General features: G+C 48.1%; 1 protein-coding gene across 1 annotated transcript in view; it reads left to right on the forward strand.

Moving 5' to 3' along the window:
• The first annotated feature begins 223 nt into the window (after positions 1-223).
• Positions 224-26,245, forward strand: part of MKNK2 (MAPK interacting serine/threonine kinase 2) — a 29,999-nt gene continuing 3,977 nt past the window's right edge. Inside the window, exons 1-10 of the mRNA XM_086947178.1 lie at positions 224-332; positions 8,884-9,056; positions 12,927-13,017; positions 13,635-13,736; positions 14,467-14,564; positions 16,204-16,283; positions 16,382-16,455; positions 16,564-16,668; positions 16,938-16,993; positions 17,534-17,629. Of these exons, the coding sequence (XP_086803304.1) occupies positions 9,006-9,056; positions 12,927-13,017; positions 13,635-13,736; positions 14,467-14,564; positions 16,204-16,283; positions 16,382-16,455; positions 16,564-16,668; positions 16,938-16,993; positions 17,534-17,629 (753 nt within the window). The 5' untranslated portion in view covers positions 224-332; positions 8,884-9,005. The remainder of the gene's footprint in view (positions 333-8,883; positions 9,057-12,926; positions 13,018-13,634; positions 13,737-14,466; positions 14,565-16,203; positions 16,284-16,381; positions 16,456-16,563; positions 16,669-16,937; positions 16,994-17,533; positions 17,630-26,245) is intronic.

Raw genomic sequence — 26,245 nt, forward strand, 5'->3', positions numbered from 1 at the left:
CGGCAGTGGGAGGGCTTGAGAAGGCAGTGTGTGCGAGCGGTGTCATCAGCAGGCCTCTCAGTGACCCGTGGTCTCCGAGGGCCACTGGGGGCAGGCGCTGGGTGTCAGCAGCCCAGGCAGAGGGCGGGAGCAGGCTGCCGAAGAATGGAGGGGCGGGCAGGAGGGGCGGGCAGGAGGCCGGGCTCCGGCAGGGGGCAGGGCCGAGGGAGGCGGCGTCTGTCTCGGTATATAACCCCCCGCCCGGAGCTCCGAGCGATGTGAAAGTAACTCCTCATCCATGAGCTGAGTCCGGCTGTGACCATCCAGCAGAGTCTGCTGCAGAGCCCACCACGGTAAGAGGGGTGTGCGCAGGACGAGCCGGAGGGTGGCGGGGAAGGGGCTGCTCCCTTACAATCTGGGGGTGCACCGAGGGGATGCATACGTCCCCTACCCATGTAAAAGGGAGCGATATGGACGGTGGGAAAAATACAACCCCCATCCGCTTGCTGCTTGTGTGGCTTTGGGGAGGTGCGCAGGCTTTGTAACCCGCATGCACTCGCTGCGTGCGTGCATGTGCGTGCAGTGGCAGAGCCGGGGCGAGCGCTCGGTGCAGTGCGTGCGCCGTTTGTTATTGTTGTGCGCGCCGCCCCTTCCTCATTCCGATGAATCGCACACAAAGGAAGGAGGCTGCGCACGGACCGGCTGGGGTTGGATGGGACTGGACACGGAGGCTGGCCCACGGCTGCGAGGCATTGCAGCGGTGCAGGGCCGGTGACGCTGCAGAATGCCCGGCTCGGACGGGTGGGGGGCGGGAGGCATTGCATGGGGTGCAGGGCCGGGGGACGCTGCAGAGGGGACAGTAGGTAGCGCCGGGGCCCCGGTGCAGGCCGGGCCAGCAGCGCGCAGCCCGTGCTGCTGGCCCGGCCCGCCTAGGGTGGAAGTTTCCAGAAAGGCCTCGCGGACGGAAGGGAGGCGGGAGGCGTGCGGCGCGTGGGTCAGGTTACAGCCGCGGCGCGTGGGACGGAGGCAAACATGGCCGAGACCTGGGGCCTGATCTTCGGCTTGCAGCAGGCGGGGGGCGGGCCCGGCTCCTCGGTGGGTTTCTGGGACTCTTGCTTGCGAGGATCAGAGGCCCGTAGGTGCCCAGTCCCCCCACCACACCGAGCTCAGCCGGCTGCCGTGCCTGGGGGGTTCCTGCGCCTCGGATTAGGCACTGGAGCGGTTTGGTACAGTTCTACGTGTCTGCAGTATCACAGCTTAAGCCACATGACTGACTGACTGCACGATGCCCTGATATCGGAGCCGGATTGGTCAGCTGCCTGCATTGTTGTGATAGTGTTAGCTGCCACACTCAGAGGATGCCGTTCATTATTGCAATGCTATTGGTTCGGAGCATTATTACAACACAGACTGAGCTTTCCCTTATAAACAATGCTAAACCAGCCACACCGCTGCAGTTTCGCAGACATTGCTGTGTTATGATGCCGTGGGCTGCTCCATAACCGTATTGTTGTGATGCATTTGCAGTGCAGTTATTACCTGCAATACTACGTCACAAGTGAGCCCTTTCATTGTGATACAGTCTGCTAACTGCATTATTCCACTGCAGGCTGAGCCTGCTGCCTTGCTATGTTGTAACCAGGGTAAGTCGGGCAGATTGCTGCTCATCAGAACTCGCATAAGGTAGATGTGACGTGGATGGCGGCTTTGTAGTGATGCGTTCAGCTTTTAGCGTTGTTACAGGCCAGGCTGCATTCTTATGAGCCGCTCAGCCTGCAGTTATTACAGTCCATGCTGCATTGTTACTATGGGTTCAGGCTGCAGATTATTACAGTCCAGGCTGCAGTGTTACAGTGGGTTCAGCCAGCAGAGTTATTACAGTCCAGGCTGCATTGTTACAGTGGGTTCAGCCAGCAGAGTTATTACAGTCCAGGCTGCATTGTTACTATGGGTTCAGCCAGCAGAGTTATTACAGTCCAGGCTGCATTGTTACTGTGGGTTCAGCCAGCAGAGTTATTACAGTCCAGGCTGCATTGTTACAGTGGGTTCAGCCAGCAGAGTTATTACAGTCCAGGCTGCATTGTTACAGTGGGTTCAGCCAGCAGAGTTATTACAGTCCAGGCTGCATTGTTACAGTGGGTTCAGCCAGCAGAGTTATTACAGTCCAGGCTGCATTGTTACTGTGGGTTCAGCCAGCAGAGTTATTACAGTCCAGGCTGCATTGTTACAGTGGGTTCAGCCAGCAGAGTTATTACAGTCCAGGCTGCATTGTTACTGTGGGTTCAGCCAGCAGAGTTATTACAGTCCAGGTTGCATTGTTACTATGGGTTCAGGCTGCAGATTATTACAGTCCAGGCTGCAGTGTTACAGTGGGTTCAGCCAGCAGAGTTATTACAGTCCAGGTTGCATTGTTACTGTGGGTTCAGCCAGCAGAGTTATTACAGTCCAGGCTGCATTGTTACTGTGGGTTCAGCCAGCAGAGTTATTACAGTCCAGGCTGCAGTGTTACAGTGGGTTCAGCCAGCAGAGTTATTACAGTTCAGCCTGCAGTTATTACAGTCCAGGCTGCATTGTTACTATGGGTTCAGGCTGCAGATTATTACAGTCCAGGCTGCATTGTTACTGTGGGTTCAGCCAGCAGAGTTATTACAGTCCAGGTTGCATTGTTACTGTGGGTTCAGCCAGCAGAGTTATTACAGTCCAGGTTGCATTGTTACTGTGGGTTCAGCCAGCAGAGTTATTACAGTCCAGGTTGCATTGTTACTGTGGGTTCAGCCAGCAGAGTTATTACAGTCCAGGCTGCATTGTTACTGTGGGTTCAGGCTGCAGATTATTACAGTCCAGGCTGCATTGTTACTGTGGGTTCAGCCTGCAGAGTTATTACAGTCCAGGCTGCATTGTTACAGTGACAGTGGGTTCAGCCAGCAGAGTTATTACAGTCCAGGCTGCATTGTTACAGTGGGTTCAGCCAGCAGAGTTATTACAGTCCAGGCTGCATTGTTACTATGGGTTCAGCCAGCAGAGTTATTACAGTCCAGGCTGCATTGTTACTGTGGGTTCAGCCAGCAGAGTTATTACAGTCCAGGCTGCATTGTTACAGTGACAGTGGGTTCAGCCAGCAGAGTTATTACAGTCCAGGCTGTATTGTTACTGTGGGTTCAGCCAGCAGAGTTATTACAGTCCAGGCTGCATTGTTACTGTGGGTTCAGCCAGCAGAGTTATTACAGTCCAGGCTGCATTGTTACTATGGGTTCAGCCAGCAGAGTTATTACAGTCCAGGCTGCATTGTTACAGTGGGTTCAGCCAGCAGAGTTATTACAGTCCAGGCTGCATTGTTACTGTGGGTTCAGGCTGCAGATTATTACAGTCCAGGCTGCATTGTTACTGTGGGTTCAGCCAGCAGAGTTATTACAGTCCAGGCTGTATTGTTACAGTGGGTTCAGCCAGCAGAGTTATTACAGTCCAGGCTGTATTGTTACTGTGGGTTCAGCCAGCAGAGTTATTACAGTCCAGGCTGCATTGTTACAGTGGGTTCAGCCAGCAGAGTTATTACAGTCCAGGCTGCATTGTTACTGTGGGTTCAGCCAGCAGAGTTATTACAGTCCAGGCTGTATTGTTACTGTGGGTTCAGCCAGCAGAGTTATTACAGTCCAGGCTGCATTGTTACAGTGGGTTCAGCCAGCAGAGTTATTACAGTCCAGGCTGCATTGTTACTGTGGGTTCAGCCAGCAGAGTTATTACAGTCCAGGCTGCATTGTTACTAGGGGTTCAGCCAGCAGAGTTATTACAGTCCAGGCTGCATTGTTACTGTGGGTTCAGCCAGCAGAGTTATTACAGTCCAGGCTGTATTGTTACTGTGGGTTCAGCCAGCAGAGTTATTACAGTCCAGGCTGCATTGTTACAGTGGGTTCAGCCAGCAGAGTTATTACAGTCCAGGCTGCATTGTTACTGTGGGTTCAGCCAGCAGAGTTATTACAGTCCAGGCTGCATTGTTACTGTGGGTTCAGCCAGCAGAGTTATTACAGTCCAGGCTGCAACGTTACTGTGGGTTCAGCCAGCAGAGTTATTACAGTCCAGGCTGCAACGTTACTGTGGGTTCAGCCAGCAGATTTATTACAGTCCAGGCTGCATTGTTACTAGGGGTTCAGCCAGCAGATTTATTACAGTCCAGGCTGCATTGTTACTGTGGGTTCAGCCAGCAGAGTTATTACAGTCCAGGCTGCATTGTTACAGTGACAGTGGGTTCAGCCAGCAGAGTTATTACAGTCCAGGCTGCATTGTTACTATGGGTTCAGCCAGCAGAGTTATTACAGTCCAGGTTGCATTGTTACTATGGGTTCAGGCTGCAGATTATTACAGTCCAGGCTGCAGTGTTACAGTGGGTTCAGCCAGCAGAGTTATTACAGTCCAGGTTGCATTGTTACTGTGGGTTCAGCCAGCAGAGTTATTACAGTCCAGGCTGCATTGTTACTGTGGGTTCAGCCAGCAGAGTTATTACAGTCCAGGCTGCAGTGTTACAGTGGGTTCAGCCAGCAGAGTTATTACAGTTCAGCCTGCAGTTATTACAGTCCAGGCTGCATTGTTACTATGGGTTCAGGCTGCAGATTATTACAGTCCAGGCTGCATTGTTACTGTGGGTTCAGCCAGCAGAGTTATTACAGTCCAGGTTGCATTGTTACTGTGGGTTCAGCCAGCAGAGTTATTACAGTCCAGGTTGCATTGTTACTGTGGGTTCAGCCAGCAGAGTTATTACAGTCCAGGCTGCATTGTTACTGTGGGTTCAGGCTGCAGATTATTACAGTCCAGGCTGCATTGTTACTGTGGGTTCAGCCTGCAGAGTTATTACAGTCCAGGCTGCATTGTTACAGTGACAGTGGGTTCAGCCAGCAGAGTTATTACAGTCCAGGCTGCATTGTTACTATGGGTTCAGCCAGCAGAGTTATTACAGTCCAGGCTGCATTGTTACAGTGGGTTCAGCCAGCAGAGTTATTACAGTCCAGGCTGCATTGTTACTGTGGGTTCAGGCTGCAGATTATTACAGTCCAGGCTGCATTGTTACAGTGGGTTCAGCCAGCAGAGTTATTACAGTCCAGGCTGTATTGTTACTGTGGGTTCAGCCAGCAGAGTTATTACAGTCCAGGCTGCATTGTTACAGTGGGTTCAGCCAGCAGAGTTATTACAGTCCAGGCTGCATTGTTACTGTGGGTTCAGCCAGCAGAGTTATTACAGTCCAGGCTGCATTGTTACTGTGGGTTCAGCCAGCAGAGTTATTACAGTCCAGGCTGTATTGTTACTGTGGGTTCAGCCAGCAGAGTTATTACAGTCCAGGCTGCATTGTTACAGTGGGTTCAGCCAGCAGAGTTATTACAGTCCAGGCTGCATTGTTACTGTGGGTTCAGCCAGCAGAGTTATTACAGTCCAGGCTGCATTGTTACTGTGGGTTCAGCCAGCAGAGTTATTACAGTCCAGGCTGCAACGTTACTGTGGGTTCAGCCAGCAGAGTTATTACAGTCCAGGCTGCAACGTTACTGTGGGTTCAGCCAGCAGATTTATTACAGTCCAGGCTGCATTGTTACTAGGGGTTCAGCCAGCAGATTTATTACAGTCCAGGCTGCATTGTTACTGTGGGTTCAGCCAGCAGAGTTATTACAGTCCAGGCTGCATTGTTACAGTGACAGTGGGTTCAGCCAGCAGAGTTATTACAGTCCAGGCTGCATTGTTACTATGGGTTCAGCCAGCAGAGTTATTACAGTCCAGGCTGCATTGTTACTGTGGGTTCAGCCAGCAGAGTTATTACAGTCCAGGCTGCATTGTTACTATGGGTTCAGCCAGCAGAGTTATTACAGTCCAGGCTGCATTGTTACTGTGGGTTCAGCCAGCAGAGTTATTACAGCCCAGGCTGTATTGTTATATGGGTTCAGCCAGCAGAGTTATTACAGTCCAGGCTGCATTGTTACTGTGGGTTCAGCCAGCAGAGTTATTACAGCCCAGGCTGTATTGTTATATGGGTTCAGCCTGCAGAGTTATTACAGTCCAGGCTGCAACGTTACTATGGGTTCAGCCAGCAGAGTTATTACAGTCCAGGCTGTATTGTTATATGGGTTCAGCCAGTAGAGTTATTACAGTCCAGGCTGCATTGTTACAGTGGGTTCAGCCAGCAGAGTTATTACAGTCCAGGCTGCATTGTTACTATGGGTTCAGCCTGCAGAGTTATTACAGTCCAGGCTGTATTGTTATATGGGTTCAGCCAGCAGAGTTATTACAGTCCAGGCTGCAACGTTACTATGGGTTCAGCCAGCAGAGTTATTACAGTCCAGGCTGCATTGTTACTATGGGTTCAGCCAGTAGAGTTATTACAGTCCAGGCTGTATTGTTATATGGGTTCAGCCAGCAGAGTTATTACAGTCCAGGTTGCATTGTTACTGTGGGTTCAGCCAGCAGAGTTATTACAGTCCAGGCTGCAACGTTACTATGGGTTCAGCCAGCAGAGTTATTACAGTCCAGGCTGCATTGTTACTATGGGTTCAGCCAGCAGAGTTATTACAGTCCAGGCTGCATTGTTACTGTGGGTTCAGCCAGCAGAGTTATTACAGTCCATGCTGCATTGTTACTGTGGGTTCAGCCAGCAGAGTTATTACAGTCCAGGCTGCATTGTTACTGTGGGTTCAGCCTGCAGAGTTATTACAGTCCAGGCTGCATTGTTACAGTGACAGTGGGTTCAGCCAGCAGAGTTATTACAGTCCAGGCTGCATTGTTACTATGGGTTCAGCCAGCAGAGTTATTACAGTCCAGGCTGCAACGTTACTATGGGTTCAGCCAGCAGAGTTATTACAGTCCAGGCTGCATTGTTACTATGGGTTCAGCCAGCAGAGTTATTACAGTCCAGGCTGCAACGTTACTGTGGGTTCAGCCAGCAGAGTTATTACAGCCCAGGCTGCATTGTTACTGTGGGTTCAGCCAGCAGAGTTATTACAGTCCAGGCTGCATTGTTACAGTGGGTTCAGCCAGCAGAGTTATTACAGTCCAGGCTGCATTGTTACTGTGGGTTCAGCCAGCAGAGTTATTACAGTCCAGGCTGTATTGTTACTGTGGGTTCAGCCAGCAGAGTTATTACAGTCCAGGCTGCATTGTTACAGTGGGTTCAGCCAGCAGAGTTATTACAGTCCAGGCTGCATTGTTACTGTGGGTTCAGCCAGCAGAGTTATTACAGTCCAGGCTGCATTGTTACAGTGGGTTCAGCCAGCAGAGTTATTACAGTCCAGGCTGCATTGTTACTGTGGGTTCAGCCAGCAGAGTTATTACAGTCCAGGCTGCATTGTTACAGTGGGTTCAGCCAGCAGAGTTATTACAGTCCAGGCTGCATTGTTACTGTGGGTTCAGCCAGCAGAGTTATTACAGTCCAGGCTGCAACGTTACTGTGGGTTCAGCCAGCAGATTTATTACAGTCCAGGCTGCATTGTTACTAGGGGTTCAGCCAGCAGATTTATTACAGTCCAGGCTGCATTGTTACTGTGGGTTCAGCCAGCAGAGTTATTACAGTCCAGGCTGCATTGTTACTGTGGGTTCAGCCTGCAGAGTTATTACAGTCCAGGCTGCATTGTTACAGTGACAGTGGGTTCAGCCAGCAGAGTTATTACAGTCCAGGCTGCATTGTTACTATGGGTTCAGCCAGCAGAGTTATTACAGTCCAGGCTGCATTGTTACAGTGGGTTCAGCCAGCAGAGTTATTAAAGTCCAGGCTGCATTGTTACTATGGGTTCAGCCAGCAGAGTTATTACAGTCCAGGCTGCATTGTTACTGTGGGTTCAGCCAGCAGAGTTATTACAGTCCAGGCTGCATTGTTACTGTGGGTTCAGCCAGCAGAGTTATTACAGTCCAGGCTGCATTGTTACAGTGGGTTCAGCCAGCAGAGTTATTACAGTCCAGGCTGCATTGTTACTGTGGGTTCAGCCAGCAGAGTTATTACAGTCCAGGCTGCATTGTTACTAGGGGTTCAGCCAGCAGAGTTATTACAGTCCAGGCTGCATTGTTACTATGGGTTCAGGCTGCAGATTATTACAGTCCAGGCTGCATTGTTATGAGCCGCTCAGCCAGCAGAGTTATTACAGTCCAGGCTGCATTGTTACTATGGGTTCAGGCTGCAGATTATTACAGTCCAGGCTGCATTGTTATGAGCCGCTCAGCCAGCAGAGTTATTACAGTACAGGCTGCATTGTTACTATGGGTTCAGCCAGCAGAGTTATTACAGTCCAGGCTGCATTGTTTAGATACTTTCTGCTGACAGCAATTATTACAGTACAGGCTGCATTGTTCTGATACTTTCAGCTAGCAGAGTTATTACTGTCCAGGCTGCATTATGAGGCGTTCAGCTAGCAGTGTTAATACAGTCCAGGCTGCATTGTTATGATACGCGCAGCACAGTCCAGGCTGCACTGTTGTGCTGTCGGGGCCCGTTATTACGATAGTGTCTGTCATTACAGCTTAGGCTGAGCCTGCACGCAGCATTGCTTTGTTATAGCCAAGTTAAAGGGTCAGGCAGCTGTATATTATTGCAGTGTTTGGTCTGGGGGTGCCTGCTGCCATCTTACTGAGCTCCAGGTAGCTTTTCTGTTATAGTGCTAGTTCCAAAAGTTATACTATGGCTACACTTTTGGGCGCACGAAACTAGATCGATTTCAACATTGGTTCATTCTTTTTTATTATTTTAAGAAAGGTGCTGTTGTGCTTAAAATGTTTACTTTTATACCAATCGTGTCTGCTTTAGTTAAAAAATATGTACTGAACAATCAGTATCATTTCACTTAACTGTCAACGACTTGTGTAACGCGTGAACTGATTGAGACTATTATTTTATGAAAAAATGCTAGAATGCTTCACCAAATACGCATTTTTATCTTTTCCCAGGGTCTCTTTCCAGCCAGTTAGGACTAGCTCACTCCACTTTTTCCACCACCCCTCCTAATTTCTGGGGTCCCAGATCCATTCTTCTTACTCATTCTTTTGAGTAATCCAAAATATCCGTCAAAATGGTGCAAAAGAAGACGACAGAAGTCAAAGGATTCCACCGCTCCTTTAAGGTACGAGGTTACATAGCCTGCCTGCCCTGCAGAGCAGCTTCGTATTGGAGGGAACAATGTGGGCACATTAGTTTGTTTTGTGTGTTGGCCTTTGGTTCAGATTGATATGACGAAATGAATGCTAATGCACTTTATGGTTGTTCTTCCGGGGCAGTGGGCATGGGCCTGCTGCACCTCCAGCTGTCCGTGTATTCGCTCGAGTAGGACTCACCCAGAAACAGGATATGTGGGGTTGGGGGCTGATACACGAATGATGGCTGATTCTGCAATGCGAAGTAGGCCACAAGGCAGTGTGGTTAACGGCTTAAAGGATCTGCAAGAGCTCGGTTGCCTCGCTGCCAGGCGCATTCCCACAGCACACACTCCCTTTAGTTAGGAGCGAGGGCCACGCGTGGAGCAGTTTCTCCCCGCTTCATTGGGCTTGGGGAGTGATTTCATGCACCCCTGCAGAGTTCTGGGCTGCTTCGGTGCCATGTAAATCCGACAACAGTATTGATCCGACCAACATTCGCTTTCCGCAGGAACAGAGCATCACCACTTAAGTTTGTTTCCAGCCAGTTAATAAGTGCATATCTGATGAATGGTGGGGTGCACCTCACAAACAGAAGTGCAGTTTTCCATACAGGCACTGTAACCAGGTCTTAAGTAGGATGAACTTTCGCCTTACCAGTATTTTGACAACTGTTTACCTCGACATACTTTTTCTACAAAATCACAGTTTTAATTGGAATACAGGGCAACTCAGAGCTCACAACTGTCGGCAAAGTTTAATAGTATGCACTTTACAAATGTAATGTTACACACACAAAAATACATAAACATAATCCTGGAAATAGCCAACACTCTTAGGGAATGTAAGATAAAGAAAAATAGGTGAAATATAAACAGGGACTAAATCATTGAAATGGGGACAGGTAGAGACCCGTTTCAATGGCAGTTTTTGATTACTGTCGGGTCTGAGACCCGGCCCACTTAAAGGCCTGCCTGTAACCCTCTTGCCACAGCCCTACATGCTACACATGGTGCATACCATAGCCTGGCTCCATGCCCCTGCGTCGAAGGAGCCGTGAGCCGTTGAGGGCCTGCGCCAAGTTGTGTTGGCAGCTGTTCCAGCCCAGCCTCCTCGGAGCTGCCTGCGGGCGCAGCAGACAAAGGCCTGGGTGCAGTCTCACCGCCGCGCAGGCCTTGTTTTCGTTCAAAACAAGACTCCGAATGGCCGAGCGGTGACCTGTGCGTGCTGTAGGTTGGCCTGAGGCCTGGACCAGAAAGCCTGCATTTTAAGAACCCATCTACTAGGTCTGCCCTGCAAGGAAGAAGCGTTGGTTTTTAGCTTGGGTTATTTGAATCCCGCCTACAACATGCGGCTTGTAGCAGCTTCCACCGAAAGCAAAGCTCACCAGTCTGTCCATGTGTTAATTACCTCAATGCTGTCCTACACAGCTTTCCTCTGGCCTGCGTGTCTCCAAACACTTGGCGAGGCAGCCAGGAGTGGGACCTGCGCGATGGACTTCCAGATCCGAGTTGGCGAGAGTATATTTGGAGCACTGGGGTGGCTACAGTGGGACAGTCTGGTGAAGAGTGCCTACGCTGTGTGCCTTCTATGGTGGTCCTAAGCCTGAAACCCCCGAAGGAGTAAGGCTTGTTGTCGCATGCATACTCTGTGCAAGTCACGGGTTAGCATGTGTTCTGCAGTAGTCCAGCTGGCATTACAGTTCTCAAATTCTATTTGCTTGACAAGTCTCTTTTCCAGACACATTGGCCAGTGGTCGCTGGTGGACTAATGTTTAAAGGTACATGAGACCTGGGCACGCAACTCCATTATTTCATTTGATGTTTTTAATAGTCACAAGTTTCTATGGGCATGTGGTACCAAAGCTCTGGCCACCGCAGTCGCGATAAACCACTACAACAGAAAGGTCCAGGCCCCACTGTGCCAAAAGCTGCTGCAGGGCCCCACGTGTGGCTCTGACATCCTTGCGTCAGACTGTTTACCTTCCAGGGCTACCCGGTGGCACCCAGCAGAAACACCCTGTAATTCCCAGCATGCCGAGACATCTGAAAACGCACCTCCCTGTACTTTCCCCAAACCTCAAGGGTGGAAGCATGCTACGCTGGGTGTCGGAATTAAGTCTGTTGCGCAATACATTCGATAAACTTTAGTAGTTTGTGGCCAATCCTGATCACGAGTCAGCGGAGGCGCTGGATTAGATAGAAGACGTCAAGCACAGAGCAGCTTTTAACATTGTGAGCTCCTAAGGGCCCTTTGAATGCGCTAATAGATGCAGAGTACTAGGATACCATCTGAGTGTAGCAGAGCAGAGCGGCCCAAGCATACAAAGGCGGGAGAATCAGACCGAATGCACCAATAAAAACCCAGTATTTCTAAATGGCACAACAGCGAACATGGCAATTCATGGGCATGCCAAAAGCTGATAAGAACAGGTCTTGCAAACAGCGCATGCGTGCTGCCTAGGTTCGACCAAAAAAGCCTTCTGGAGACCAGTCTGCCTGAACTAAGGGAAAACAGTTCATGCCTCTGCACCTTCTATTATTTTCAACAAACCTGGATTTTTTAGATGGCCTCAGTAAGGGTGTTAAACTTCTAAATGGCAGGAGCCCATGTTCTCGTCCTGTTTCACTCCAGATGCCTGGTCCAGACCATTTGAAGTAAGCACAGAGTATGGCTAAACCACTGCTTTTTTTCTTTCTTCTTGCCTAATAATTTCCCCAGCTTGTGCCCTCCTGAACATAGACACGCAGTTTCTTCCATGTCACCTGTACACAGCAGCTAGATCAGTGCCTCCATCTCTCAATAATGGTGTTGGTATAGCTAAATGTCGTCATCTGCTGGTTGGGTATCTGTGGTCCACCTTCTACGTTGCTATATAGTAGCGGGATACTGGTCTGCAAATAACACTTAGAGAACCAGTCATGTGGCTATCCTTAATGAATTAACTTGGTATTGAACTGCTTGAGGGCAAATAAGTTAATACATTTTATGCTTAGGTGGGCGCTATTATGATTAGGCCAGTGAATTCACATTATGCAGTCAGTATTTTCCACAAATCTAAAAAAAGGAATTACTTTCCTCTGGGAAGCTGTTGTGTACATTATCAAATACACGTTTTTTTACTTGGTCCCGCATCCTAGACAAAGTGAATTAAATGATTAGTGTGTGGATACAGCCTCCCAGATTAAATATGCATTATGGGACATTGGTTACGGACAAACAGAAGCGAGTATATTTTAGAAGCGCCTGCCTAGCGAGTATATTTTAGAAGCGCCTGCCTAAACCAGCCAGCTAACCAGAGAAGACACGCTTACTGTTCTCTTGGTGGCCGTTACTCTGTAGTTAAGCATCTTATTCACTTACGACAGGGTTTGTAGGGCAAATAAACCCCATCTACACTTTGTTGGTGGTTACTGCGCAAAAACTCCTCATAACGTTTGCTTGATGTGATGGCTTTCAATCTACGACTGAACGAGTTAATGTACTTTGCATACCCGCCTCCAGACACTATGGAGTTTTGTCTGTCCTAGGCTCTCGAGCACAATCCCATGGCTGTATGAATGCAGGCCCCATTTGCTCTCCTTTCTCCCCCCCCCCCCCCCGTCCCCCCCCCCCACCTCCCTCGTGCTGTTGCCCGTTTGTTACGGGCCAGGCCTGTCTAGGAAGCAGCCAGTTTAGCCTCCACCACTTGCATTTTGGCCTGTCCTGGTCAGTTCTGCTAGAGAAACTGTTTACTAGGAGCATCCTGGTTTGATTACATGTAAAGCCCGTCCAACCATGGTTTATCGTGGACTATGAATGCATGGACAGGAGAGCGCCTTGGAGATCTGATTCTGACCACCTTCTCTTCTTCCATGCAGGGGCAGAATCCTTTTGAGTTGGTCGGCTACAATGACACCGAATCTGGCCACCTAGACTCCGTATTCAATTTCGACTGCCCAACCCGACCAGGTAAGTTACTCTTTCTTATGGTTAGTGTGAGTGGAATGGAGTCCTGGGGCGCTCAGGTCACTGAACACAACGGGGGTCGGATATTTTTAGAGACGGGGTGGGGGCCCTTTCTCAGAATCTATTTCAGGGCTTCTCTTTGCTGCCAGGTTCACTGATCCTCCTTTACCCAGCGTGACCGTGACGAGGAGAGCAGGACTCTGCAAGCATGTGTACAAGAAGCAGATGTCTCTGTCGGTGCAGGCAGCTGCTCGCAGGCCAACATCTCTGCTTCCAAGTGTAGCCTGCCTCTTAGTGAAACCAGTGCAGTCACGTTACAGGACACCTCATAAGCACAGCAGCTCCACTCGCCCATCACAGGGAGCTGGACTCAAGTGCCACCTTTGTGTAGTCTTTGCCTCCCATGCGGTTTGTGTCCAGGTTCTCCTGTGTGCCCACTGCTCTCGCGGTCTGTGCATATGTGTAGGCTACACTTGGAGGCAGGGTTGTGCCATCTTCTCGTCTTTGTGTGTACTGCGCACGTGTGCATACGCTGTTGTTGGGCTTTGCTTTCCAACAGTCGTGTCTGCCCATTAATGCTTCTTCTTTATACCCCCTTTCCTCCATTGATGCTTCCACAGTCATGCCATCTAGTCAACCAATTGACATCCCCGATTTCAAAAAGAGGACCAAGAAGAAGAAACGGTGCCGGGCCACCGACAGCTTCTCGGGGCGCTTTGAAGGTGAGCATCGGCCGGCTTTGAATCTGCTCTGGTGGCGACCGGCGCTATGGGAGACCGACCCTTTGTGCGTGCAGTGGGGGTAGCTCCGGAGCGGGTAGGGGCAGCTGGCCATGTGTCGCCATACCACTCGCAGCATGCAAGGGGCTTGTCCACATGGACTGCCTTGTGAGAACGGATTTGAACTCTCCCAAGTCCGGATGCCCGTGACAAGCGGTTTAAACTGGTTATTTTAAGCCACCTCTGCTGGCAGTTGCTGGAGGCTGCTATGCCAGCCGGCCCACGCTGGGGTAACTCAGTAAGGTCGGTTCGAACACGCACCAGGAGAGCATCTTTCGCCCAGAACATTGTGGGGTGGGGAAACCTTACCAGGGGAGCACCAATAAATCCAAGACCGATGGTTGACTGATTTGCATATGGCCATGTCTGAACTGGGGTGGCAGAGTGGGCTAAAGAACGGTGATGGATTAAACCCAGATCAGTTGACTGGGGGTGAGTGCTTGTATTGTCAACTCTCCGTCCATCATTTCCTTTGACTGTGAAAGGCCCAGGCTGGGGGCCGTTGGTTCCTGGGTGTATGGTGGTCTCTATTCTGTAACTGTGTGTTGTGGGGGCCTGTCACGGCGTCATTTAACTGTTGTGCCACATTCTAGACAGGCTGCCTGGCAGAAGCGCACTGTTCCCCGTCCTTTTCTTTGCCTTCATCTAGTTGTGTTTATCTGCCTGCCAACAGATATGTACCAGCTTCAAGAGGAAGTGCTTGGAGAAGGCGCCTATGCTCGAGTCCAGTCCTGCATTAATGTCATCACCAACAAGGAGTACGCCGTGAAGGTAGGTTGTTCTGAAAGGCTAGTGGGGCTGAGGAAGAGTAAGTCACAAGTTGAAACAAACACCCGCAGCACATTACTGCCAGTGGCTATGCCCACCCCAGCGCTTACTGCTCCTTGCCATCTATTTCATGCACTGCTGGGCGGGGGCATGTATAACTCAACACTGTTCATGTTCTCCAAACATATGCAGGGTGTGGAGCCCACAGTAACGTTTTGCCCTTCTAATGTACAATGGTAAACAAACCGTGTGAGCCACCGATCCAGAACTTCGACAGGTTCTGCAATGGCGATAGAAATATCAAAACAGCACAAAATGCATGCGCCCCGAGAGACAAGGCAAAATATCAATAATTGGCCACGGTCCTACATCAACATTCCAAACATTGTTGTTGTGGCGCTCACTTTTCCTGTTCAAATGGTGGCTTTGCCCAGCTCAAGGGTCAAATACTGCTTTTGGGCGCTCCTGCCCCCTCTTTTTAAAGCCTAGTTATTTCTACAACAAGGCCACGTGGTTCAACTTCTCGCATGAAAGAGGATACCACAGACAAGTGCGCAGTTAGGACTGAACTGCATGTGGCCCCAGTTTAAGACATGGGGAGAGATGAGTGGCGCCCCCCAGTGCTGCTAGAGCTGGGGAACCGAACCACGATGCCTCAACGTGAACTTCTTCCGAGCTAGTGTACATGAAAGTCGGGGTTATGAGGCTCAGCTGCATAGGTGGGTTGAAGCCTGTGAATGCAGTGATGGCGGGGGCAGGAGCTGGCGCGAGCACCCCCACCCCGTAACTGGAGCAGAGCCAGCCTGAGAGGGAGAGAAAAGGAGACAAACAGTGTTTGAGAAGGGATCGCCCTTCCCCTTGCATTCCTCCAGTGGCGGAAAGGCTGCTGATACCAAGTGCTGGCAGTCACTGCTGTGCAGAGGGTGGGGTGGAAGGGGTGCTTTGTCCACAAGAAAGCCAATACTTAAGTCTAGCTTTTGCTAAACTATAGGATGGGGCCTGGTCGGAGGCTTGTACACACACTAGAGCTCTAGGCGCCTGAGCCTTGGCGGCATCACCAACACGCTGCGTCCCAGCGAGCCCTACACGCCACATGGTGAGGCGTGAGCGCGCAACTGTGTCCTCCCGGTGCCTTGTGCACAATAGGGCTGCTCATTTAGGGAGCGGCGGGCTCCAGATCGTCTCACAGGGTCCTACCGCCCGAGGTGCCGCCTAGGGTTATTCCCGTGCATGCATGGCACAGCAGTGCTTGGTCCAAAACTCCACGTCCAGAGGCCTTCGCTCCTGGATGTTGGCGTCTCTCAAGCTCTGATAAGCTTCGGCCCACTTGCTGTTTGTCTCTGAAGATTGTTTGATCTCAGACAGGCCACAAGAGTAAATGTTTAGCAAAGGTGCTGTTGCCAACTTCTGCAAGGCTCAGGCTCCCATCCTGGCAGGGCAGGCCTGGCTAATCATCCTGTGGGCGATTATTCAACGTTTACAGGGTCAGTGAGAGAGATGGGAGAGTGGCAGGGAGTACTAGATGGGGAAAAACTAATGGCCATGCCGGCCCAGCATGTTGTGTAACAGGCCCCAAGTGTATGGAGGTTTGAAGGCGGGCAGACTCACTCTGAAGCTCACCCAGGTTTGCAATCCCTTGCAGATCATCGAGAAGCAGCCCGGGCACAGCCGCAACCGAGTGTTCAGGGAGGTGGAGATGCTGTACCAGTGCCAGGGACACAGGTATGCTATCCGGGCTCCAAGCACCGGGGAAGGATGGGGGCGGGCTGCAGCTGCTGCAGGGCGAGAGGTGACCTGCTTCCTTCTCTCTCCTCTCTCAGGAACGTCCTGGAGCTGATAGAGTTCTTCGAGGAGGAAGACAAGTTCTATCTGGTGTTCGAGAAGATGTGTGGAGGTCAGTGCCGCCATCTCGGTTTCAGTGTGGCTACTAGTAGAGCGAGTTGTATGCACCATTCATTCCACTCAAACCTTACACCTGTGTCCCCTCTTCATGCCTTTCTAGGATCGATTCTGACTCACATCCATCGGAGGCGGCATTTTAACGAGAAGGAGGCCAGCGTGGTGGTGCAGGACATCGCCAGCGCCCTCGATTTCTTGCACAATAAAGGTATTTATTGTTAAGGGGGCACATTGACCATGCTGCAAATGCTCTTCCATCACCAGGTAGTCAGTCCCACCTTGGTGTCGCTGGGTTTTCTGCTTTTCTCCGCATTGCTCAAGCCTGTACCTCAATCCATCTCTCCCTACTCATCCATGGGGGTTTTCACTTCATTTATAGTATACATTGTCAGATACAAAGTTTGGAGATTTCGACCCCATTCTGTTTAGGTTTGTTAGGAATGTTCAGCTGTAACTCTGCCTGTGTTCTTGTTGCAGGAATAGCCCACCGAGATTTGAAGCCAGAAAACATTCTCTGCGAAAGTCCACAGCAGGTGAGTTAAAAGAGGACTCTCAGGAAGACGGTTAGACGAGAGAGCAGAGTTGGGCCCAGGACGAAGGAATGGTCACTCTGTTCGCTGTAAGCCACTGTTCCTACAGTGCCAGTATAAATGCAGCATTCCCTGCCGTCTCAAAGCAGCCTACAGGCTCACGCTTTCATCTACTAGGGAAACCAGGCTCGAGTCCTAAAACCAGCTTCCCTGCTCGACTGAAATTATTTTGCCTCAGTTTAAAAATACACGCTTGAAAACAGGTTAACTGTACATCAACATATGGACAATATTAGTGCGTTTGCTAATTTTGGAGAGAGGCAGTTGGTCTCGGGCTAATTCAATACACAAGAGTCATTTTAAATGTGTGTAATGCTAGGCTCTCGATCTGGGATCAGGGTCCAAGTAGACAAATGAGGTAGAGCTTTGAACGTTATTTATAATCTACATAAAAGTTACTATGCTCTTCAGTCCGTCCCTTGTCACATGAGCATGGCTGACTGGATGCAACTGTTAATTGATCTCCTTGCATTACCTCTTCAGATGTCTCCAGTAAAGATCTGTGATTTTGACCTGGGAAGTGGCATAAAGCTCAACAGTGACTGTTCCCCCATCTCCACTCCAGAGCTGCTGACCCCGGTAAGATGTGGTTCAGGGTCACCTCAGTTTTAGTCTACTGGGAATGGGGTGAATGTTGGAGTCTGTCCGTGTGTTATAGTGGGATTTACATTTAGGCAGTTTGTTTCATGTTGATCATTGGCTGAAGGAAAATAAAAAGGAACGAGGTAGCCAATGTCAGTTTGAATAATCTGTAGGCCTTCGTATATGTGGTGAAACGTGGTTGTGCATGCATTATGGAATAGGTATGGTCATGTTTTACTGCACACGCCTATAGAAGGACGCAGTTGCCATTTGCCATTTCTTTTTAATTGATGTATATAAAATGGAGGGCACCACTTAGATTTGCTGAAAAAATTGAAATGTTACGTTTATTAAAGTTCCTTCCTGTAATGCGGTGTCCAGCAGAGGTGTGGCCCAACAGATTACAAAAAGGAAATGCTTGCAAGTGTTGGTAGCTGTGAAGAAGTGGGTGGGGTAGAGTTGGTCGTGGGGGGCGGGGGGTGTTGGATGGTTAGCATCACCTAATATACGAGGCAAAGCACACAACTGCATTGTGGTAGAGAGCAGCACAGAGCGTGGGGTTGGGTATTTGGCACGGGTGGAGAAGCACACAAGAGAGCGAATTAGAGTGGACTTGTGGAATGATTAACGAAAATCAAGAGTAGTCTAAAAAGTGAGCAGTGGATGGATACAAGTCAACCTGGCAAAAGGAAGGATGGTAAAGAGGAGATATGCCTCTTGCAGCGGTGGGAGAAACAATATGGGGAAAGGAAACACTGTCAAATAAGCAAGCAAATAAGTGGTGCAGCCAACCAATAGAAGTAGAGGGTGGGCTCTAATCTAAGCCCCACTATAAATTCATGGTGCACCAGACGAGATCTAAAAATTCGCAGGAAATCTCCGAGGTGGTAAAACTAGACCACTTTATTGGAGCTGAAATTGGTAAAGCAAGCTATAGCTCACAACTGTGAAATTAGGCTTTTTGGGTCAAGCAGTGAGTAAATAAAAACGAGCATTGGCAAACCCAGTAGGTCCCGGAAATGCCCAAGCTATTGGCATTGTCAATGTGTCTGTTTTGAGCCATGTTGTCGGATATAGCTTAAAGTCCAGAAACAGAGGATGTTAAGTTGATGCTGAGCCTCTTCTCCCAGGTTGAGTTTATTGTCCGGTCCTCACACACAAAAAAACCATGACGTGGCCTGGATGGGCATCATCATATTGCTTTTTTCAGTGACATTCAGCCATGCTGAACAGCAGATATGCTGCTAGTCAACATGGCTAAAAGACTCGCATTGACATGGCCAGTAGCTTGGGCATTGCTGAGATCTATTGGCTTGGTCAATGCTAGTTCAGTGTTGACATGGTATTGCTGAACAAATGTGGAAGTGATATAAACAGTTGTGGAGCTTTGGAGTGAAGCGAGGACGTGGCATAGCGGCCAAAGCTGCCAACAGGGGAACCAGGGTCAAATCTTGGGGTCGGACGAACAATCCCCCTCCCTACAACAATGAATGAGTCATTGTGTAAAGTAACTGATGGTCACTTAAAGCACTCCAATAACAATACCATCAGCTGGTGTAAGCACAAGATGGAGGACGGACCAAGCTCTCCAATACCACTGGATCTTGCATACACACAAAAAAAGTAGCAGCGACAAGGGAGGTAGTGGGGAGACAGATTTCGCACGAGGAGATGGACAGCAGCAACAGGAAAAGAAAACCTTAATATGATCAGCGACCAAAATTAATGTTGCATTGTGTAATATAACTGGTAAGCCCTTCAAGCGCTCCAATACCATTGGCTTGTGTTCGCACTATGGCAAAACGGATGCGAACGCTTCAATCATCAGATTTTGCAATAAAAAATAATGCAAGTGCTTGTGTTTTAACACCTGTTCAAGTAATGAATTCGATAAAGTACACATGCGTACAAGGGTTACGGTCTGAAAAAACACGAGGGCTCCTATGAAGTGCTTAAAAAAACCAACTAAGAGCCTTGTAAGGAGGGAGATGTAGTCTATGCGCTATGAGCCGACTAAAGAAGAAGAGGGTATATCACCTCATGCCAAATGGCAAAGAAAATGCAAGCAACACTGAAGTTTACCAATGGTAGATGGACAAGCCTGTAAGTCTACAGATAAAACACACCTCTCAGAGACAGTGCATGCTCTGTCTAGCCGAGACCAAAAGAAAAGAAAAAAGCCTAGGTAAAAGACATTACAATGCTAATCGGGCCAGGAGTGAGGCTGAATTTCCGAGCAGAGAATCAGGTCTAATCATTGTGTAACAATTACACACCACTTGAAGCGAAAGATGCGATAACAAGCTTGCACATATAGTCAGTCTTAGGCCACATTTCTAATGGGGTGCACAGTTCTGATAAAGCATGAGTACATGCTGTGCAATCCTAGATTGTGATCAAAATTACATAAACATGCAACATTTTCAGATATAGCAACAAACACTTACTACCAGGCCAAATAACATTTATTTTGCTTTAATAAAAAACTAAGATACCCTGTAGTTAACCATCACACCTCAACACATGAAACATGAAACTAATTTGAACTCAATTCAAATTGCAGAAATATACGGACACATTTGTTTTTGTTACTTTTGGGAGTTGGCACTTAAGTGCCCTTACCTGATAACGCCTTCGCCCCAGCTTCCATCTTACAATTTATACAGGCAAATGTAATCCTGACGTTGATAGAAAAAGCCCCCATATCCGTTTCTCCCCATGCCAGATTCTGCACGTTTTGGGTTTTGTATAATATAGTCGGCATAATGCTCGGTAGTATTTTGAACGGCTCCGAATGAAAGCCACTTCGAAAGAACATTTTCATATGCGGTGATAGATGGAACTCTGATGACAAGTGAGCTCGAGCCCATTTTGATTTTTTTTTTTACCCAATAGCACTTTAAGCGCGATGGATGGGGAGCCTTGGCGCCTGTCTATAAATTAGCAAGAAAAATACAAGCCCCAGAAGGTAATAATACAAGCCCCACCTGGTAGCTAACAAGCGGAAGTCCTAATCGGGAAGACTTCTTTATTTTGTGGGGTGGCGTGGCCTGAAACACTTTTTGAGCACTTGACAAAGTTACAGTTTGGTCTGTGGCCTGCTGCACAATGGCAAGCTTCGTTTACCCTACTTCGAGGGCAACAAGCGTTTGCGTTGACCACCACACAGAGGGGCCTTTAAGCCCCCCCGCCCAGCAGGGAGGTCTGAACAGCTCGGTCTGTCGGTTACACAACCAACACAGATGGCGCAACCTCGAAAGCGCAGGGGCAACAAATGTTTAGTAAACTTAAGTGTGTCGCTTTCTTTTCAAGTTATTTTGGTCTCGCAGTGAATAGGGGGCGTTGAATTACACCTCTGCTAGGCCTGGTTCCAGTGACGGCCCCTGTGCAGGTTGCTCCCCTCCCCTCCCTCCTGCACGGCGCTGACAGTTGGGCCTCTGCCAGGCCCCAACGATAAGAACCACAGGGGAAAAACACCGAGGCAGACGCGGACTCCGGGTAGCAACAGCCGGCGGCCCAATGGGAAGCCAAGGCGGGGCGCGCGGGGGAGGCGTGCCTCTGTTTTCAAAAGTGCGTCACACACAAAAGTCATCCGATGAGGCGGAGCGTGACGCGCGCTGCAAGTCCGTGGGAACGCAGAACAACTAGACCGCACATAAACATCTTTAAATGAGCGGCTCCTTATTGGAGGTAGAAATGGAAGGCCTGGTGCACTAGTATAAGCTCTGCAATTAGAGAAAGAAAAATACAACGAATAAAGGCACGTGCCAAAAAACCTCGATACAGCCGGGAGACTCCCGATTCTAAGCCAATATGGCTTTATTTTGGCTGTCTTTCGCCTCAAGTTTTCTTTGCTTGACTGAGTGGGAAAAATTAAGGCCCAACTCATTTTTCAAAAATAAATATTTCTCTTCCTAGTTTTAAAAGGTGGGCATGTGGAGCGTTCCCGTGTGTAGAAAGCGAGACCTCACGAATGAAGGTAATTGATCATATCTTTAATGAGAGCAACCAATAAATACAGCGTCCTCCGAGCACCAGTCCTCCTTCTAAATGCCTCCCTTGCTCCCATATTCATCACTCTAGAACAGGTAGCATCTTGTTACCTAGCTACTGGTAACTAAGACGCCACATCTCCCCATCTGGATTCACCTAAATAGAACAAAACGAATTACAATTTAAGTAGAAGTATCTGCCCACTAGTTAACCCAGACACCACACTGGGGAAAAATAGCAAGGGGGTAAGTAACAGTGGGCTTCTGTTACCTCTGTAAATTCGCAGGGCAGTGCAGCCATCTGTGACTTACTAGATGCAACACAAAGTTAACATTATTTGCAATCTTATTTAATACCAGCGTTAATCATGCCTAAAAGCGGGTTAGGGTCGGAACCCTTGTTCCCTGGTTTAATATCTCTAAACTGGATTTAAGAAGTTTCAGAACAATGTTATTACATTCAATAATTGACTTGTAGAGGACATTTTCGACACCCAGGAAATTCCACCTACCGGCTTCCGATCCATACCCTCAATTTTGCGTATAAAATATAATTGGGGCTTTAGTTTGATTGTGAGCACCCCAACCGTAGCATTTAAGTGCATTGATGGTTTTCTCCTTTAATTAAACAATGCAGTCTCCCAGAAGAATTGTCATCTCTTAACATCTATTTCCAGTCCGAAGCCTGAATTCAACCACCTAATTAATGCATGTTAGAACTTGTGGTTTAGATCAGCCAATCCAAACCAGTTTGACTGAGGCTCCCGAAAACAAAGATGAAAAAGTAAACCCTAGCCCTAGAAGTTCCCGCTGTACAATTAGCTGTCTGGTACATCTGGTGCATGCAGGAATGGGTTACAATTGACTTGTTTCCATAGAATTTTAGATCCTGGTAATTGGAATCGTTGCCAGCTTTTGTAACATTTTAGTAATGCCAGTCAACTGTTTTAAACACTATTCCTACAACAAACTGCCATGGAGTGTTGATTGTTGAGTGTGTCAATTCCTTACAGGATCAACACAGACCTATTGAAATAACCACTTACTCATGCAGCCTTATCCAAACCACACTTTGAAGGTCACAGCTGTTCTGGGGAATCTGCACTGTAATTGTTAGGTATCCGGCATGTAAATAACCCACAATACACAGGATTTAAGATGCTCAGATTTAAACTGGAACTAGAGCAGTCTTTACTTCAGAATCAGAAAGTGTACAAGACATCAGAAAAGGTATTGGGTTACACTTTACAGCAATGTTTGGGAAGCACAGGTACTAGACGTGTACATCCTGGTCCAGGAAGTGCTGATCGGAAACAGAACTATGTTATTGGGATCTGTATAGCTTGCTGGTATGGTCTTGTGGCTCTTTTGGCAGTTCAGTTGTGGCCTTCCAGTTGGGTCTGAAATTTCCATTGCAGACAGGCGGCTGATATTTTTTGTGGTGATGTTATAAGTACTTTCCTCTCAGTTTAGTAGTACATTTCTAGTTTTGGGAACCTTTAGGGTGAACAACATCAGAACTTCTGTTTATTTATTCTATTAGGGCTTGTATGTTGGATCCGACAAGCAGTAACTCCAGGTGAAGGAATTTACGATAATAAGGGGTACTAGATATTTTTCTTGATTCAAGTCATGTTGATCACATTCTGTGCCAGATTAATCTTTCTGGCATTTCCACCAGCAATGGAGATGCTTGCACATTTTTGTGCTTTTTTAAAAATGAGGGTATCGGTTGGGTTAGTGTAGGCAAGGGTCCCAGGGAAGCAGGAATAAGTATATCAGTAAGAGCTCAGAAATTTAGAAAGAGGCCATGGTGGGTGTACAGATGTCACACGCGCTCCATGTCTGAAAATACCTACTCTCAACTATGAAAATGATGCAGCTGACGTGGCGGTGGGGGAAGCGAGTGGTGTCTAGTCAGCAGGGCTGTGTTGAAGGAAAGTGGTGATCAGCAGTCTGGGGGATGGGATTTACTGGAGTTTGACATGCGCAGGTCAGGACTCCTCGTGTCCGAGATTGGTGGTGTGGCATACACTACCATTCAAGAGACTGTTTGTATGCAGTGGGCACGAATATCTGGGGTTTCAGTAAATCTAACCCATTGTTTTAGAATGGGTGATGTAAATGGTGAAGAAAAGGTGACGTTATCATGCCCTGCAATCCCCATGAAGACGGTCGGACCCCACCGCCCGGTAAACTTCTTGTTAATCTAATAAGTAATACTGATTCTGTGTCTCTTCCTGTAACTATTTTGAAATGTCTGAATTGGTTTGAAAAATTTCACAGAATTTCTTTCAGAAAGTTTCTGAAGGGTAAGCTCTGTGGTAGCTTATAGTCCAACATACCCTAGAGAAATTCACTTTTGACAGGTATCTACTGGTTTTTACGGGACAACAAAACTAGAGGTTTATCAATTTATAAACCAGACAATGAAAGGAGTAACTATTTTACACACCAACCAAAAACTATAGATGCCATTAGACACATATCAGGAATTGGTCCCGGGAAGCACTTTACATTTTTATTGATAGGCTGCCCTGTGTCCGATACTCTGAGGGCCAACAACTGAAAAACTTGTCTAGCAAAAACATAACCTTTTGGATTACTTTTGGATATGGTAAACACCTCAAACCGTATTTGCGCCAGGTTCAGATCAAACGTTAATTAAGCTAGAACAGTCTGCCACAAGGATTCTTAAGTGTGGGCCCGCCTCTGAACTCATGTACGTCTCTTGCACGCTCTTACCTTGGCAAGCAAGCTGTTGACTGAGCGCCACAGCTTATAAAAGTAGAACAAAGACCTACTCTGTGTCTATTGGGGACATGGGTCTGGAGCAGAAAATGCTGACTGTGCGCTTTGCAGTATGCAGGCGAAGCCCGGTAGTTGGGACCTGTGCCCAGCCGGCTGTTTTTTGTTTTATTTGAACACATAGCAAAGCAGTAACCGATACCGCCCAACCACCCCAGAGAAACACTATGGGTGTTATATTCTCTACTTTTGATGATGTGGGCCACGTGATCAGCTAGAGAAACCGTCGCGAGAACAAAGGCGCATGACTGGGTGGGAGTCCAGAAAACATGTTTAATGGTTATTTGCTCTAGTGTTGCTTTTTTACCCCGCATCCGCTGTTTTTCGCATGAGGACCATTGTGAGCGTGTCATAAAGACAGTCACTGGGGCTGGCTGGCTGGCCCGCCCAAAGTGCAGCCCAGCAATGAAAATATTGCCTGGTCTATAGGTCCTTGGTGTGGAGGGCTTGCTTGCTGAACAACTAATGCTGCTTTTCACTCTTTAGGTGTTCATCCCAAACTTACTATTGTAGTCCATGTGGAAAATACAGTTCCTCGACTCTTATTTTTATTTATTTATTTTGCAATATCTCCCACTTCCAAGTTTGAACATTTGGGATGCATGCAACTACTCCATAAATGTTTAAAATCACTGCCTAAGTGCTTACCGATTAAAACCCACAAATATTTAGCTTTTAGTTGCCTTCCAATTGCAAACGCAATATCTCTTCCGTTTGCTGATATTGAAAACGTTTGTATTTTCCATTAACCCTTGCTATAAAGCGCTCTGCTACACTTCGGGATGTAGCAGCGCCATTTAAAAAAAAATAAAAATAAAAGTTGAACTTGAGCTTGAATGGGCTTCCTACCGGGGAGTCAGTATTTCAACTCTAATGAGAGAACTGCAGGTATCACTGATTTCTGAGGCACTCGCTCTACAAACTTTTTAAGCAGCTGTGATTTGAAACTACTACCCAGGCTGGGGGGGTAGGTGGGGGGGGGGGGTGCATGTAAGGTGGCCATTTTAATTGGCAAGAAAATTAAAAATAAGCAAAGGCAGTGCTTCGGAGGGAGATATGAAGATTGGGTATCTGTTTACATGGCTCAAACACTGCCCTCCTCATGGGAATTACCTGACCTGGTTTTGGAGTTGTTTATTACAGCACGGTAGGGTGTGGATTATATGTTAATAACTACCTGGGTTGTTGCCAGGAGACGGGCTGGAAAGGTGCATGAGAAAAGTAAGTAGGGATCATGCAATAAATTCAAGGCCATTCAAAACCTACCCTTGCTTGTTGGCAAAATGTGTCCTTCTAGCAGCATAGATGTAATCTGGATTTACATGCAGGACATTATTGCACTATCTGGTGGCTGGGTTCTGAAGTGTGCCTACAACTTTGAAGGAGCTGTCCAATGACGTCCAATGAATGATGTCAAAATGTACCTCAAAACCCACGGTGATGTAACCAAAGGAACACTTATAGAATGCTTAGTGGTGATTGTTAGTGATGGCAGGGCTGGGCAAAAAGACCTTTTGTTTTCCCTTCTCTGGCTGGCCCCATAAAAAATTCTGACGTGTGGGCGGTACCTACTATTTGTTGATATATATACGCTAAATTGACTAGCTGTCATTTTGGGAACTGAGGTTTAACACATCTCTGTTTACCCCAGGACGCCCTGTTTTTTGCTGCTTTTTGAAACTTGCCACACTGCTAGACGTAATGTGGCCCTGGAGCTTTTTAGCGGTAAAAAAAAAAAAAAGAAAGTAAGTGGTAGGGTTAATGCCCTCGGTTGGCCTCAGATAAAGACGGCAAACCCCTGTTAAGGGGAGGT

This window comes from Lissotriton vulgaris, chromosome 12, assembly GCF_964263255.1.
Source record: "Lissotriton vulgaris chromosome 12, aLisVul1.2, whole genome shotgun sequence".
NCBI lineage: Eukaryota > Metazoa > Chordata > Amphibia > Caudata > Salamandridae > Lissotriton > Lissotriton vulgaris.